General features: G+C 46.9%; 1 protein-coding gene across 2 annotated transcripts in view; it reads left to right on the top strand.

Annotated features, from left to right (window-relative positions):
* Positions 1-17,515, top strand: part of LOC140193633 (syntaxin-5-like) — a 49,857-nt gene that overhangs the window by 10,763 nt on the left and 21,579 nt on the right. For both annotated transcript variants that reach the window (XM_072250792.1, XM_072250793.1), the window contains exons 2-4: positions 11,896-12,106; positions 14,111-14,181; positions 16,062-16,117. In XM_072250792.1, the coding sequence (XP_072106893.1) occupies positions 11,915-12,106; positions 14,111-14,181; positions 16,062-16,117 (319 nt within the window). In that variant the 5' untranslated portion in view covers positions 11,896-11,914. The remainder of the gene's footprint in view (positions 1-11,895; positions 12,107-14,110; positions 14,182-16,061; positions 16,118-17,515) is intronic.

The raw sequence follows: 17,515 nt of genomic DNA, 5'->3' as shown, positions 1-17,515 counted from the left end.
GTACAACACGGCACATGACGATGATGATCGGTCTGGAACAGTAACCGTGATCGCTCACGTCATACAACACGGCACATGACGATGATGATGATCGGTCTGGAACACTGAAGATTCACTCTCCACAGCTGCTGACTGAACTGCTGAGTATTTGCAGCACATCTCATCTTAGTTCAGAGTTTCAACCACCTTCTCTCTGTTGCTTCTCAAGCCATGCGACAAATAGCCCGATAATTTGTTTCCAGTGATTGCCCAGAAAACTAGTAAGGGACAATTATCCGTCCCCCGCTGTGTGGTGGAGTTACACTCAGTACAGGAATGGAACTGACTTTTAAGATTCATCCATGTGGAAACTGTGTGTGTTCACCCTGAGGGGTGCTCAAGGACACGGTAGTGTAGTGGTTAACACAACGTTTTACATTACCAGCGACCCGGGTTCGATTCCCATCGCACGGTAGTGTAGTGGTTAACACAACGTTTTACAGTACCAGTGACCCGGGTTCGATTCCCATCGCAACGTTCTCCTTGTGACTGTGTGAGTTTCCTCCGGGTGCTTCGGTTTCCTTCCACAGTCTGAAGATGTACTGGCTGGTAGGTTAACTGGTCATTGTAAATTGTCCAGTGATTATGCTGACGTTAAATCGGGGGTTGCTGGGAGGTGCGGTTCATAGGGCCTGTCTGCACTGTATCCCAATAAATTAAAGATTGAAGATTAGCTTTATTTGTCACAAGTACATCGAAACATACAGTGGAATACATCATTTGTGTTAAATCAAATCAGTGAGCATAGCCCAGAAGTGTGGCTGTGCTTGCAGTGCCAACGTAGCAGTCCAGTTCATAGAGAGCTAAACGAGGTACAAAAGACAGCACGTATAGTCACACACAATGCAGACAGTTACACTCACAAATTACATTAACACAGGACCCTGAGTGACACGGCCTGAAGGTTGACAGGTGCTAGCTGCCTGTCTCAGTAAGACAGTGCAATGTTACTGACACTATCGTAATAAAAGAAGCAGTGGTATAACTCTGTGAAACAGCAGCAATGAAGGTGACCAGCGCAGGATGATGCCCACAGCTCGCTAACCCTAACGGTACATCTTCAGACTGTGGGAGGATACCTACATGGTCACGGGGAGAACGTGCAAGCACCTCACAGACAGCAGCGGGAATTGAAAGCCAAACGGGATCGCTGACCCTGCCACCCTGGCTATTCAGCTTTTCTTGTCGTGCAGTCAGATTTTAAAAAAACAATTAGTGTTACTGATGTGGCCCATTTACGATCACAGTCAACAGAGCGAGTGGATGTATGCCAAGGAGGAAATGGGTGCAGATAAAAGGGTGCTGTACAGGTGAATTGCGACCGTTCACGTCATTACCTGCGTGATTGCTGAGCAGCTGTGCGGGCGAGGCAGAGTAATCTCCGAGATCAGATAACAATGTGTTCCAGCGTCTTTGAGGAAATTGCAGGAACTTTGCAAATCACTGAAAACTGGAGGGAGTCCTCTGTTGTTTGGGGCCGACCGTGGACATTCCATTCTAGCTGTTTACGTGATACGCAAGTCAGGGCAATACGATGTAGAGAGCAAGCTGCTGCCCGTATAGCAGACTCCCCCTCTCCACGCAGCTGATCGGCAAAGACCAACACAGTTTGGTACCAGCAGTGTTGCAGGAGTTGCCAGTCAGCACTGAACTCCAGTTTGGACTGCCTTAGGGACTCCAGCTCTGGATTTTTCCTTGGGGTTTACTCCCGAAGCCTCCCCCATGAGGGGGTCTAGCCGCAAGGCAGCGGGAGGTCTGAGATCAGTTTTCCTTCCAGATGAACTGCCAACCGTGGCTAACGAGCCCCATATGCCTAAAGCAACTGGTTTTAAGATGACAGTAACCCACCTTTGCTCCTTCTATCGGTAGAAACTGTTCCACCAGTCTTAGTAGCTAAGCTACATGTGAAGGCGAGAAGCTGGATTTGATTGTCAGAGGCTATTTGAGACGCATGCCATTGGGAGCATTTAATAGGTAGTGGGAGCTTATCTCCACTAACACTCCCACCACCCCTGACTATGACAACCCTAAGGAACCCAGAACTTAAGAGAATATTGTTGTCCACCTCGGCTTCTTTTGTGGAAACCATAGTCGTGGGCCTACTATGTAATGAGAATCAGATTTATTATGGGAAGATGTGCCTGGGGGCTGTGGAAGTGAGCGAGGTCCTCAATGAATTCTTCTCTTTGGTATTCACCAATGAGAGAGAACTTGATGATGGTGAGGACAATATGAGTGAGGTTGATGTTCTGGAGCATGTAGATATTAAGGGAGAGGAGGTGTTGGAGTTGTTAAAATACATTAGGACGGATAAGTCCCCAGGGCCTGATGGAATATTCCCCAGGCTGCTCCACGAGGTGAGGGAAGAGATTGCTGAGCCTCTGGGCCTCTGGCTAGGATCCTTATGTCCTCGTTGTCCACGGGAATGGTACCAGAGGATTGGAGGGAGGCGATTGTTGTCCCCTTGTTCAAAAAAGGTAGTAGGGATAGTCCGGGTAATTATAGACCAGTGAGCCGTACGTCTGTGGTGGGAAAGCTGTTGGAAAAGATTCTTAGAGATGGTATCTATGGGCATTTAGAGAATCATGGTCTGATCAGGGACTGTCAGCATGGCTTTGTGAAGCGCAGATCATGTCTAACAAGCCTGATAGAGTTCTTTGAGGAGGTGACCAGGCATATAGATGAGGGTAGTGCAGTGGATGTGACCTACATGGATTTTAGTAAGGCGTTTGACAAGGTTCCACACGGTAGGCTTATTCAGAAAGTTAGAAGGCATGGGATCCAGGGAAGTTTGGCCAGGTGGATTCAGAATTGGCTTGCCTGCAGAAGGCAGAGGGTGGTGGTGGAGGGAGTACATTCAGATTGGAGGATTGTGACTAGTGGTGTCCCACAAGGATCTGTTCTGGGACCTCTACTTATTGTGATTTTTTTTTTTTTATTAACGACCTGGATGTTGGAGTAGAAGGGTGGGTTGGCAAGTTTGCAGACGACACAAAGGTTGGTGGTGTTGTAGATAGTGTAGAGGATTGTCGAAGATTGCAGAGAGATATTGATAGGATGCAGAAGTGGGCTGAGAAGTGGCAAACAACAGGAATTCTGCAGATGCTGGAAATTCAAGCAACACACATCAAAGTTGCTGGTGAACGCAGCAGGCCAGGCAGCATCTGTAGGAAGAGGTGCAGTCGACGTTTCAAGCCGAGACCCTTCGTCAGGACCAACTGAAGGAAGAGTGAGTAAGGGATTTGAAAGTTGGAGGGGCAGGGGGAGATCCAAAATGATAGGAGAAGACAGGAGGGGGAGGGATGGAGCCAAGAGCTGGACAGGTGATTGGCAAAAGGGATACGAGAGGATCATGGGACAGGAGGTCCGGGAAGAAAGACAAGGAGGGGGGGTGGGACCCAAAGGATGGGCAAGGGGTATATTCAGAGGGACAGAGGGAGAAAAAGGAGAGTGAGAGAAAGAATGTGTGCATAAAAAAAATAACAGATGGGGTACGAGGGGGAGGTGGGGCCTTAGCGGAAGTTAGAGAAGTCGATGTTCATGCCATCAGGTTGGAGGCTACCCAGACGGAATATAAGGTGTTGTTCCTCCAACCTGAGTGTGGCTTCATCTTTACAGTAGAGGAGGCCGTGGATAGACATGTCAGAATGGGAATGGGATGTGGAATTAAAATGTGTGGCCACTGGGAGATCCTGCTTTCTCTGGCGGACAGAGCGTAGATGTTCAGCAAAGCGGTCTCCCAGTCTGCGTCAGATCTTGCCAATATATAAAAGGCCACATCGGGAGCACCGGACACAGTACATCACCCCAGCTGACTCACAGGTGAAGTGTTGCCTCACCTGGAAGGACTGTTTGGGGCCCTGAATGGTGGTAAGGAAGGAAATGTAAGGGCATGTGTAGCACTTGTGCCAGGATAAGTGCCAGGAGGGAGATCAGTGGGGAGGGATGGGGGGGACGAATGGACAAGGGCCTGAATGGTGGTAAGGGAGGAAGTGTAAGGGCATGTGTAGCACTTGTTCCGCTTACACCTGAATGAGAAGTGGCTGATGGAGTTCAACCTGGAGAAGTGTGAGGTGGAACACTTTGGAAGGACAAACTCCAAGGCAGAGTACAAAGTAATTGGCAGGGTACTTGGTAGTGTGGAGGAGCAGAGGGATTTGGGGGTTCATGTCCACAGATCCCTGAAAGTTGCCTCACAGGTAGATAGAGTAGTTAAGAAAGCTTATGGGGTGTTAGCTTTCATTAGTCGAGGGATAGAGTTTAAGAGTCGCAAGGTAATGATGCAGCTCTATAAAACTCTGGTTAGGCCACACTTGGAGTACTGTGTCCAGTTCTGGTCACCTCACTATAGGAAGGATGTGGAAGCATTGGAAAGGGTACAGAGGAGATTTTACCAGGATGCTGCCTGGTTTAAAGAGTATGCATTATGATCAGAGATTAAGGGAGCTAGGGCTTTACTCTTTGGAGAGAAGGAGGATGAGAGGAGACATGATAGAGGTGTACAAGATAATAAGAGGAATAGATAGAGTGGATAGCCAGCGCCTCTTCCCCAGGGCACCACTGCTCAATACAAGAGGACATGGCTTTAAGATAAGGGGTGGGAAGTTCAAGAAGGATATTAGAGGAAGGTTTTTTACTCAGAGAGTGGCTGGTGCATGGAATGCACTGCCTGAGTCAGTGGTGGAGGCAGATACACTAGGGAAGTTTAAGAGACTATTAGACAGGTATATGGAGGAATTTAAGGTAGGGGCTTATATGGGAGGCAGGGTTTGAGGGTCAGCACAACATTGTGAGCCGAAGGGCCTGTAATGTGCTGTACTATTCTATGTTCTATCACTGGCATATGATGCGAAATTTGTTAACTTAGCAGCAGCAGTTCAATGCAATACATAATCTAGCAGAGAGAGAAAAAAATAAATAAAATAAAACAATAATAAACAAGGAAATCAATATTGAATAGATTTTAAAAATGTGCACAAACAGAAATACTGTATATTAAAAAAAGTGAGGTAGTGTCCAAAGCTTCAATGTCCATTTTGGAATCAGATGGCAGAGGGGAAGAAGCTGTTCCTGAATCACTGAGTGTGTTCCTTCAGGCATCTGTACCTTCTACCTGATGGGAACAGTGAGAAAAGGGCATGTCCTGGGTGCTGGAGGTCTTTAATAATGGACGCTGCCTTTCTGAGACACTGATCCCTGCAGATGTCCTGGTGTCCTGACGAAGGGTTCCGGCTTGAAACGTCTGTTCTTTTCCATGGATGCTGCCTGACCTGCTGAGTTCCTCTAGCGTGTTGTGAGTGTTACTTTGTTGGTTAGTGCCCAAGATGGAGCTGACTAGATTTACAACCTTCTGTAGCTTCCTCCGGTCCTGTGCAGTAGCCCCTCCATACCAGACAGTGATGCAGCCTGTCAGAATGCTCTCCACGGTACAACTATAGAAGTTTTGAGTGTATTTGCTGACGTGCCAAATCTCTTCAAACTCCTAATAAAGTATAGCCGCTGTCTTGCCTTCTTTATAACTACATTGATAAGTTGGGACCAGGTTAGATCCTCAGAGCTCTTGACACCGATGAACATGAATCTGCTCACTCTCTCCACTTCTGATCCCTCTATGAGGATTGGTATGTGTTCCTTTGTCTTACCTTTCCTGAAGTCCACAATCAGCTCTTTTGTCTTACTGACGTTGAGTGCCAGGTTGTTGCTGCGGCACCACTCCACCAGTTGGCATATCTCACTCCTGTACGCCCTCTCGTCACCACCTGAGATTCTACCAACAACGGTTGTATCGTCTCTCTCCACTCCACAATTAGCTCTTTTGTCTTACTGACGTTGAGTGCCAGGTTGTTGCTGCGGCACCACTCCACCAGTTGGCATATCTCACTCCTGTACGCCCTCTCGTCACCACCTGAGATTCTACCAACAACGGTTGTATCGTCTCTCTCCACTCCACAATTAGCTCTTTTGTCTTACTGACGTTGAGTGCCAGGTTGTTGCTGCGGCACCACTCCACCAGTTGGCATATCTCACTCCTATACACCCTCTCGTCACCACCTGAGATTCTACCAACAATGTGACACACCAGAATGTGTGACAACACTTGTAGGCTGCCCCCCTTCCCCCGGGCATGTTAGTTACTAACGCAAACTGCATATTTCACTGTATGTTTTGACGTACACATGATAAATAATTCTGAATCTGAGGGTTTGGATTGAAACAAAATCAAAACATAACCAAAGTTGTCATGTCGGGGAGGCCCACTTTAACTTGGGGGCTGACAAAGGAACTTGCCAGCAACTTGGTGGTGGATTTCAGTAACAAATGTGGTGTAGTTCCTCTGAACAGTTTGACAATGAACTTGATGACTAAGGATTATCACCAGAGCTGAATAATGTGATCACACGACACACTTCTGTGAATAGTGATGGAAGTCTGTGCGGGGCCTGGTTTATTTAGTGTGTACATATAAATGATCTGTAACTCTGGAGCATGAGTGCAGTGACTACGACTACAAATGATACAAAGGTTTTTATTTGAGTTACCTTGTATGATAAAATAAAATGTACCTCAGGACCCAGACCACCGGGTTCAGGAACAGTTATTACCCCTCAACCATCAGGCTCCTGAACCAGTGAGGATAACCTCAACTCTGAACTGATTCCATCGGGAAGGAGGTACAGGAGCCTCAGGTCCCACACCACCAGGTTCAGGAACAGTTATTACCCCTCAACCATCAGGCTCCTGAACCAGTGAGGATAATCTCAACTCAACTTCACTTGCCCCATCATTGAAACGATCCCACAACCAATGGACTCACTTTCAAGGACTCTTCACCTCATGTTCTCAATTTTATTTATTTATTATTTTTTTTCCCCCTTTATATCTGTTGTCTTTTGAACGTTGATTGTTTATCCTTCCTGTTGAGTGTGGTCTGTCATTGATTCTTGGATTTATTGAGTATGCCTGCAGGAAAATGAATCTCCGCACTGTATATGATGACATGTATCTATTTTGATAATAAATTTACTCTTAAAATGCAACAAGGAACAGGCCCTTCTGGGCCAACGAGCTGCACAGCCCAGCAACCTGCCTATTTAACCCTAGTCTAATCGCAGGACAATTTACTATGAGCGGTTAGCCTACTAAACAAATGTCTTTCGATTGTGGGAGGAGACCTCTATGTTCATGGGAAAGATGACCAAACTCCTTGCAGACAGCGTTGGAATCGAACTCTGAATTCCAACTGCAATACCTCCGAGCTAACGGCTGTGTTTCCGTATGGAATCGAACTGTGAATTCCAGCTGTAACACTGCCACACTAATGGCTGTGTTTCCGTATGGAATCGAGCTCTGAATTCCAGCTGTAACACTGCCACACTACCGGCTGTGTTTCCGTATGGAATCGAGCTCTGAATTCCAGCTGTAACACTGCCACACTACCGGCTGTGTTTCTGTATGGAATCGAGCTCTGAATTCCAGCTGTAACCCTGCCACGTTAACGGCTGTGTTTCCGTATGGAATCGAGCTCTGAATTCCAGCTGTAACACTGCCACGTTAACGGCTGTGTTTCCGTATGGAATCGAGCTCTGAATTCCAGCTGTAACACTGCCACATTAACGGCTGTGTTTCCATATGGAATCGAGCTCTGAATTCCAGCTGTAACACTGCCACGTTAACGGCTGTGTTTCCGTATGGACTCTTGCAGATCACACAAACACAGAGCTGGAGCTTTGAAAGAAATGTCCAGTTAGTCCCAATTTTTGTCCTTGTAATTTTACATTTGGGTTCTTATCTGATTCTGTGAATATGCTGGCACATCCCTTTTTGATTGGTATCCTCCGGAATTTGTCTTGGGAAGAGATTCTCAGTTTGCTTTTCTCTATTGTGTGCAAAGCGAGAATGACAATGGAGTATTAGGCTTAAATATTTATACTGAGCCCTGTTAGCCACGGTACATACGGGCAACTTAAAGTGCTAGAGCAACAAAGCAGGCCCACCAGGGCAAAAACCATGCACACTCGAAAAGTGAGGGGCCCCACAGAGGCCTAATTGATCTGATATGGTACTTCTATAATATTAAATGCTTCTATCAACTCTTTCGCCTTTCCCTCCTCAAAGAAGGATGCTGACCTCCTTTGTCCCTCGACATTCTCAGACTTTATAAACCTGAATCCCCTGACTAAGCTGCAGTATTTCACCTTAATAATCAGTCAAGGTTTACGGAAGCTTTTGTGTTCTGTGGCTCTCCTGTTTGCTGTTATAATACTTGTTCTGACTGAGGTTTATATACGTCTGTCTGGTTTGCACCCTTTGTAAAACTTTCTCATCTTGGCCTTATCTCCTTTACAAGACTCTTAGCCCGAACTGTTGACGGTTTGCTCTCCTGCCTGACTTCCTGAGTTCCTTCAGCGTTTTGTGTGTGCCTTTATTTTCTCGTTCTTCCTTTTGTTAAATCGTACTGAGGACCACAGTTCACTGCCCTCATGTGCATTGCCTCGATTTCCTGGACATCAGTGCTCACCCCCCTTGTCCTTACCTACCACCCATGAGCCTCCGCATCTAGCACACCATCCTCCGCAGCTACCGCCATCTCCAAAGGGATCCTACAACTAAACATACCTTTACCTTCTCCCCCCCCCCCGCTTTCCGCAGGAATCACTACTCTGTGATTCCCTTGTCCACTTGTCCCTACCCGCTAATCTCCCTCCCAGCACTTACCCCTGCACCTGCCCATTCACCTCCATTCTGGGCCCCCAACAGTCCTTCCAGATGAGGTAGCAGTTCGTCTGCAAATCTGATAGGGTCATCGATTGTGTCTGGTGCTTCTTGGGGACTGCTTTGTTGAGCATCTCCACTCCATATCCCAAAAGCCGGAAATTCACCTGTGGCCAAACAATTTATTTCTGATTCCCGTTCCAAGAAGACTTAAGTGTTCTGAGGGTGGTGTCATTGTTCTTGAGCTAAGAGAAGGCCACCCTCAGGGTGGAGGAGCAACACCTTGTATTCCACCTGAGTACTCTGAGTACGCCTTGTACTCCAACCTGATGGCATGAATATCGATTTCTCTTTCTGGTTTAAAAAAAGTCCCCATCCCCTTCCTTCTTCTATTTGCCACTCTGGGTCTTACGTCTTCTCACCTGGCTATCAGCTCCCCCTGGGCCCCCTCCTCCTCCTTTATCTTCCCCCCCACCTGACACGTTCGCCTTCTATCCTTCTCCTCCTCCCCACACCTTTTTTGTTCTGGCACACACAAAGCAGCACACAGAAAATGCTGGAGAAACGCGGCAGGTCAGGCAGCATCCATGGAGGGGAATAAACAGTTGATGTTTTACGCCGAGACCCCTCATCAGGACTCACTGTGCTTGATTCCAGCAAATTTAGTATGGTCCTAAAACCTTCCTGTATGGTTCTTGGAGGTTTATTGATGCCCTGATTAATCAACAACCTAAGTTTATCGGGAGAAGGCAGAAGAATGGGGTTGAGAGGGTTAATAAATCAGCCTCAATGGAATGGTGGAACAGGGTCGATGGGCTGAATTGCCCATTTCTGTTTCTATGTCTTGTGGTATTTTCTCAACAAATAGCTTTGCTGCATTTGGCCCTATTTATCTTATCAAACTACTGTATCTGTCATCAACCTTCTGTATACTTAGTTTTTGTATTTAAAATTGGTTGTAACTCTGCTTGGGCATCAGACACACTTTTACTTTACACTTAATTTGTGTGTGAGAATGCAACATTCTGTATGTGGTGAGCCAGCTGGATGAGTGGACATGCTGATAATTTTGTTTTCATCGCTACAATTTGAAACATAGAAAACCTACAGCACAATACAGGCCCTTCGGCCCACAATGCTGTGCCGAACATGTACTTTAGAAATTACCTAGGGTTACCCATAGCCCTCTATTTTTCTAAGCTTCACATACCTATCCAGGAGACTCTTAAAAGACCCTATCGTATCCGCCTCCACCACCATCGCCGGCAGCCCATTCCACACACTCACCACTCTCTGCATAAAAAACATACCCCTGACATCTCCTCTGTACCTATTTCCAAGCACCTTAAAACTGTGCCCTTCCGTGTTAGCCATTTCAGACCTGAGGAAAAGCCCTGGGACTATCCACACGATCAATGCCTCTCATCATCTTAAACACCTTGGCTCTTTGTCCAATCTATTGTTGAAAATGCCTTCAAGTTTAATGTTTTCTGACTGGTCATATATACAACCAAATGAAACCATGGTAGCACCCACACAACATGTGTCACACACAGCACCTAAACAAAATATTACACCTTAATTAGGTTAATGTAATTCAAAATGCATGTGGTAAAGAGTTATTCTGTCCAGTTCTGTTGACCTGTACCTAGACCATAGCCCATCATACCCCTCCCATCCATGTACCTGTCCAAACTTGGGTTGGGATGCATCCCAAAGTCTGACTATCTTGGTCATTCTGCTTGTGTGACTTGAGGTAGCGAGTAATGTTAGTTCATTACTTGCATTTGAGGGTACCTCTGAAATGATCAGGCCCAGCCAGGACTTAGGGCACGGAGCACTCCTCTACCTTAAACACGAGAACTTCTGCAGGTACTGGAAATGCAAAACAACACACAGAAAATGCTGGAGGAACCCAGCCGGTCAGGCAGCATTGATGGAAATGAGTAAACAGAACTGGAGAGGAAGGGGGAAGGCGTCAGAATAAAATGTAGGGGGTGGGGAAGGAAGATAGCTGGAAGGTGAAGCCAGGTGGGTGGGAAAGGTCAAGGGCTAGAGAGGAAGGAATCTGATAGGTGAGTGGAGAAAGGGAAGGAGGAGGGGAGACAGGGGAGGTGAGAAGAGGTCAGAGTGGGGAATAACAGAAGAGGGGAGGGGAGGGAGGAGAAATCAATACTCATGTCATCAAGTTGGAGGCCACTTAGATGGACTACAAGGTGTTGCTTCTCCAACCTGAGGTACAAGAGGAGGCTGTGGACTGACATATGGGAATGGGAATTAAAACGTTTGGCCGGTGTAATGCAAATTTTGTCTCTTGTAAGATCCCATTTGTAACCGCTACACCTTGGGCATCTGGACCCTAAGCTTTGTAATTCTCTGCACAGTACACCAATCCTCCCTCCTGCAATGGTCACCAGCCTTGCGCCCCCTTCCAGCAGCGAGCACATGTACCAGAAGTGCAGTCTCAAAAAATCAGCCTCACATGATTCAGTCATGCTCTCCTCTCACTGTTCCCATCGGGAAGGAGGTACAGGAGCCTCGGGTCCCACACCACCAGGTTCAGGAACAGTTACTACCCTCAACCATCAGGCTCCTGAACCAGTGAGGATAACCTCAACTCTGAGCTGATTGCACAGCCTACAGATTTACTGCTATGGACTCTACAACTCAGTATTGGGTAGAATCTTCTTCACTCAGAGGGTGGTGAGAGTGTGCAAGTGATGGATGCAAGCTCGATTCAATATTTAGCAGATGTTCAGATAGGTACATGGATGGGAGGGGTGTGGAGGGCTATGGTCCCAGTGCAGGTCGATAGGAGTGGGCAATTTAAATGGTTTGGTGTGGATTAGATGGGCTGAAGGGCCTGTTTCTGCGCTGTACTTTTCTATGACTTATTTATTTTTTATTCTTTGTATGATGACTTGCTGTTTTTTAGTCAGTCTTTTTATTTATAGTTTTTCATACATTCTATTGTATTTGTTTACTTGTAATTACCTCCAAGAAAATGAATCTCTGGTGGTAAATTTACTTTGAGCCAGTTTCAACATCCCATTGTTTGATCGCCCCTTTATTGGTAAATGTGTGGGGTGCTCAGTGTATGCAAGTACAAGTACGTTTTCTCACAAGATGCATTCTCAACCCCAGGCAGAGGTTATGAGCCTCGATGAATACGCGAAGACGTCACGGTCCCTCCAGTACTGATCAGGGAGTGTACCTCGGGCCGGCGCAGACACAAGTACTCCCCTCCAACTCCTCCTCGTCAGCCCCCGTCTCCTCCATTCTCGAGGACAACATGTCGTGTCGTGATCGCACGCAGGAGTTCTTCGCTGCCTGCAAGTCGATGCAAAGCAGACAGGTGAGTGCTCAGCAACTTCCAGTTACGAGCACAGAGTGGCTGGGAAGTGGTGGTGGGACAGATCTGGTGTGAGGGTAAATGGTGGGGCTGTGGAGGATGGGCTTGTAAGAATGTTTGAATAAAATTAATGTACACAGAGCGTTACATGAACGACCCGGTGAACAAGATGTCAGATGATGCCATTTCCCTAGTGTGCCCCTTGCCCACACACCAACCCAGACAAAGAACATATCATGGGCTTCATTGCCGAGAATTATGTCAAATTTACAACAGAACACATTGGCCCAAAAGCTGTCCGCGGGTGTGACTGTTTTACACTCAGACTCACTCTATTAGGTACAGGAGCGGAACCCGGTGTGGTCTGCTGTAGCTCATCCACTTCAAGGTTCAACGTGTGGTGTGTTCAGAGATGCTCTTCTGCCCACCCCTGTTGTAGCTCATCGTTATTTGAGTTATTGTTGCCTTCCTGTTAGCTTGTACCAGTCTGGCCATTCTCCTTGTAATGACCACTTCAGCCATTTTCTTTCAAGCAATCTCCACCCCCAACACCCACTTCTTCTAAGTTCCAGCGAGTACCGGCCCAGAGCCATCAAATAGTCCTCATACATTAGCCATTTCATTCTTCTGACCAAATTTCTCCTAAATAATCTTATAAAGTCCAGAGAACACGGCTCCCTTTTGTATGAGCCCCCCTTCCCCCAACTCACCTGGTCCTTTTCCGGTGCCAGCACATTCCTCCTTAGAGGAGTAGCTCAAACTGCTCGCAATACTGCAAGTGCTGAGGATAGTCTTTCAGCTCATTCCTCTGTACTCAGGATGGGTTACACAGTATATTTATTAACCAGGTACATGTACTATGTACAACATTGAGATTTGTCTCCTTACAGGCAGCCGTGAAACAAAGAAACACAATAGACCAATAGACCCCATTTTAACAAAAGAGAAGGCTGCCAAGCTTCCAATGTGCAAACTAATAAGACTAAGCAACTGACATTCAGAACTGTGAGCCCACCGCCACAAAGCCAGTTCATCGCTGCAGCTGATCTGCTTTATTGAGAAAGTGTGATAGGTAAAGTAGGCAGTAGTTTACTCTGTTTTGGCTGTGCTTTGGAGTTCACAGAAGGTGAGCACATTGACTACTTGTCGGTATCACACAAAACCAAACAACTGACTGTCAATCCTACTTTTTCTGGTCAACGATCACTGCCTGTAACCTCCCTTTCGGAGCTGTGTTTTTGGACCTGGCATTTTTGCGGTGTGAGCTGAGGACATGAAGATGCAGGATGGGGGTGGCACCCGGAACAACCGGAGTTTTGGACGATTGATTTAAGCACCGGGCCAACTTGAAAAGGTCATGGTGTCGGGGCTGGAGGTGAGGGATGGGCCAGTATTCGGCTTGCTGCTGTGTGAGTTTACTCAAGTCTGTGCTGAACTGGCAATGTAGCCTGCAACTAAAGGGCTCCCGGATCGGCTGTACTGATGAACTGGCTTGGTGGCCATGGGCTCACTTTTGTGAACTTCAGTTCTGAGTGCTAGTTGCTTACTTTTATTGTTTGCACTTTGAGAGTTTGGCAGTCGTCTTCTTTTAAAATGGGTTGAGTAAACTAGGGGTCTCCCTCATCTTAAACTGGGGGTTTTACGTTCTGAACCATGAGAAGCTGGAAGTAGGGAAGGTCAAAAGAAACTCAGGATGGTGTGTCTGTAAAAAAAAAAAGTCATGGTCAGTTAGGGAAAGAAGTTTAAAAATCTTAAGGTCTAAGTGGAATTCAAAGGAAAAGAAATTCTGCATAATCTTTGAGAGCAGGAAGAAAATGCTTGGGGAGAAGCATCCTGGATTTACTAGTGACGTGTGGGTTGGACGGTGGGTGGGGGTGTACAAAATGGAGCTCTGTTCTCTGGAATTTATAAGATTATTGTAGGGGGTGGTTAATTTGATGAGGGTGAATTGGAGAAGGGAGAGAGGCTGTTGTCTTTTGTTATAAAGTTCCGGTGTTTCTTTCTCAGAATGGATTACAGGTTAACAAACCTCACCTGAATGCAGTCCGTCAGCGGAGTGAATTCACAGTCATGGCCAAGTGAGTGTGATTACCAACACATTGTGTTTGGGAGTGGGCGCGGGACAGACCATCCGACAGGCATAATGACTTGGCCATAGTGTCCTGAGTAGCAAGCCATCTGCTGGAGGAGCTTGGCAGGTCACCTGGCATCCCTGGAGCAGGTGGGAGGGGGAATTGTCAATGCCTTGGGTCTGAATCTTGACTTCATCATCTGCAGTCTCTCGGGTCTCTTCGACCATTAGGCTGCAGGGGTGGGATTAGGCCATTCGGCCTATGAGGTCTGTTCTGCCCTTCCATCTTGGCTGGCTCCCCACGATAGGAAACATTCTCTCCACACCCACTCTATTGAGGTTTTCAATATTCGATAGGTGTCAATGAGACCCCCCTCCCCCCATTCTTCTAAACTCCAGCGAGTACAGGCCCAAAGCCATCAGACGCTTCCCAGCTGTTAACCCTTTCGTTCCTGGGATCATTCCCATGAACCCTCCCCTGGACCCTCGACAAAGCCAGCACAGCGCATCCTTTCTTAGATAAGGGGCCCAAAACTGCTCACTATACTCCAAGTGTGGTCGGAACAACGCCTTAAAAAGCCTCAGAATTACATCCTTGCTCTTGTATTCTCTGCCTCTCGAAATTTGCCTTCCTTATCAGCAACACAACCTGCAAGTTAACCTTCATGGAATCTGCACTCAGACTCCAAAGTCCCTCTGCGCCACTGATTTCTGAATTCGTTCCCTGTTTAGAAAATAGTCTACACCTTTATTCCTTCTAGCAAAGTGCATGACCATACACTCCCCTATGCTGTGTTCCTTTGGACTTGCTCCACTGTTCAGTAAGACTGGGGCTGATCTGAGCTTCTGCCTCAGATCTACTTTCCTGCCCAGTCCTGAAACCTTGGTCATGCTGAAATCTTTATTCAGCTTTGAAAATACTTCATCGGTCAGTCACAGAAATCCAAATGTTCACAGCTCAGACCAAAATTAATCCTTGTGCCGGTCTCAAGTGGTGAGCAGCTGGGCCCTAATTCAAGACTTTGTTTGGGGAGATCTTCTTCACATCTTCCCCAATTTGGGGCCCCCCTTCCTTTTGTCCCTTCCATGTTTGTTCAGTACTGCCATGAAGGTACCCCTGCTGGCTGTTGCCCAACTATTTGAGTGAACAGTACTGCACAAAAACCTTAGGCACATATATTGTATATCTCTGGGGTGCCTAAGACTCTTACATGTACTGTATTTGTCAACGTGAAGCGGACAGTGAGTTTGTAAATCTGACGGGAGCAAAGGATGTTGAGAATGAGGGCGGAGGGGTGTGGGACAGGTGGCAGAGACCAGGGTGGGGTGACATGGGTGCAGATAATTTGATTCCAAACAATTGGTATATTGATCATTACAGAATGTCCCTCTGGTGCTTCCTGCTCCCTCCTCTCTCCCTTCCCCTTTTTCCCATCCATGATTGGGTACACGTAAGAGATTCTGAGATGGGTACATTGATGATAGAAAAATGGAGGATTGGGGAAGGGAGAGGGGGGAGTGATAATCAAATTACTTTACCTGGTAGCTCAGGGCTGGGTGTGTCTGCACCCACACCTACTCCTCCTCTGCCACCTGTCCCACTTACCTCCACCGTCACCATTTCCAACATCCTTTGCTCCCGCCAGATTTACAACCTGGCTCATCACTCTACGTTGACAAATATAGTACTGTGTAACCGTCTTAGGCACCCTAGCTCACCCTTATGTCCTCAGATTCTTGCAGAGTACTGTAGATGTTGCCTGAGCTGCTGAGTTCCTCCAGCATTTTGTGTGTGTTGCTCTGGGTTTCCAGCATCTGCAGAATCTCTTGCGTTTATGAACAATAATTAAAAGGCTTCTGTAAATGTCACTTTGTTTTTCGTTGCAGACGAATTGGCAAAGATTTGAGTAACACATTCTCCAAACTGGAAAAGCTCACTATACGTAAGTAATACCGCCAAGCGGAATAACGGGTTAACCCGTCACAGTAGATATTGTGGCTGAGTCAGACTGAAGGAACACTCCCACGTTCTGATCAGCCACCATTGGATGAAGTGTTTAAAAATATACAAGGCTAAATAAGGGTGAGATTTCAAGTCCACGTCCAGAATGCAATGCTAAATTGAACTTTACAACTCTGGTGCAAAGCTTAGCAGGTCAAGCAGCTTCTGTAACGGCAAAGGGATGCCCTGTATTCCTGTGGAGTGTCAGTATCGGGCAGGGTCTCGACCCATCCCATTGCCTCTGTGAATGCCATCTGTGAGTGTCGATATTCCTGTGGAGTGTCAGGGTCTTGGCCCAACCCATCCCATCTGAGTTCCTCCAGCAGTTTGTCCGCTGTTTAAGATTCAGCCATTGTGCTTCAGTAATCTTGCTGACTTGCAGGCTGGAATGCCTTTCGTGGAAGAAAGCATGCTGACTGGTGTTTGGGGAAGAAATTCTTCCTCTAATCACTACATGAGATTTAGTCAGCGTGACTTGGCGTGGGGGAAATCCCATCACACTGATCTGACGTTCCCACCTGCATGTCACTTGGAGTATTGTCAACAGTTTTGGGCTCCATATCTCATAAAGGATGTTGCCATTGGAGAGACACCAGAGGAGGTTCATGAGGATGATTGTGGGATGCATGGGTACTCACTGGAATTTAGAAGAATATGTGTGGATCTCATTGAGACCTAACGAATATTGAAAGGACTAGATAGGGTGGATGTGGAGAGGATGTTTCTTCTGGTGCGGGTATCCAGAACTAGAGGGCACTGCCTCAAAATTGAGGGGCAACCTTTTAGAACAGAAGTAAGGAGGTTTTATTTTAGCCAAAGAGTGATGAAATGCTCTGCCACAGACTGTGGTGGAGGCCAAGTCCGTGGGTATATCTAAAGCGGAAGTTGATAGATTCCTGATTGGTCGGGCATCAGGTGATATGGTGAGAGGGCAGGTGTAAGGGATCGAATGATGGAATGGCAGAGCAGACTTGATGGGCTGAAAGGCCTAATTATGCTCCTATGTCTTGTGGTCTTGTGACTCTGGGTCACTGTTGAAGAGTTTGAAGAGGAAGAAATTCCTCCACTGAGCAGCAGATGGTGCCAGTGTTGTGAGCAATGATCTATGGGCTGTTTGCAGGGACAGACGTCAGCTGCTGCTGACAGATCATCAACTCCCTTCGGTCTGCCTTTCATATCGAACCTTATCAGACCTTCCTTCCACCGTCTCTTTGCTAGACTGAAGATCTAAAGCCGGTTCAGTCACAGCAACATTAACACAACGTGTCTGTAGAGGAATACCGCCAGAGCATGTGCTCAGTGCAGCCATCGCAAGGGTTCCTCAGCTACTGGAGAGGGA

Source organism: Mobula birostris, unplaced genomic scaffold (genome assembly GCF_030028105.1).
Source record: "Mobula birostris isolate sMobBir1 unplaced genomic scaffold, sMobBir1.hap1 scaffold_644, whole genome shotgun sequence".
In the NCBI taxonomy this organism is placed as follows: Eukaryota; Metazoa; Chordata; class Chondrichthyes; order Myliobatiformes; family Myliobatidae; genus Mobula; species Mobula birostris.
Note: the sequence above shows the minus strand (reverse complement) of the source record. Positions and strands in the feature narration are given on the sequence as shown.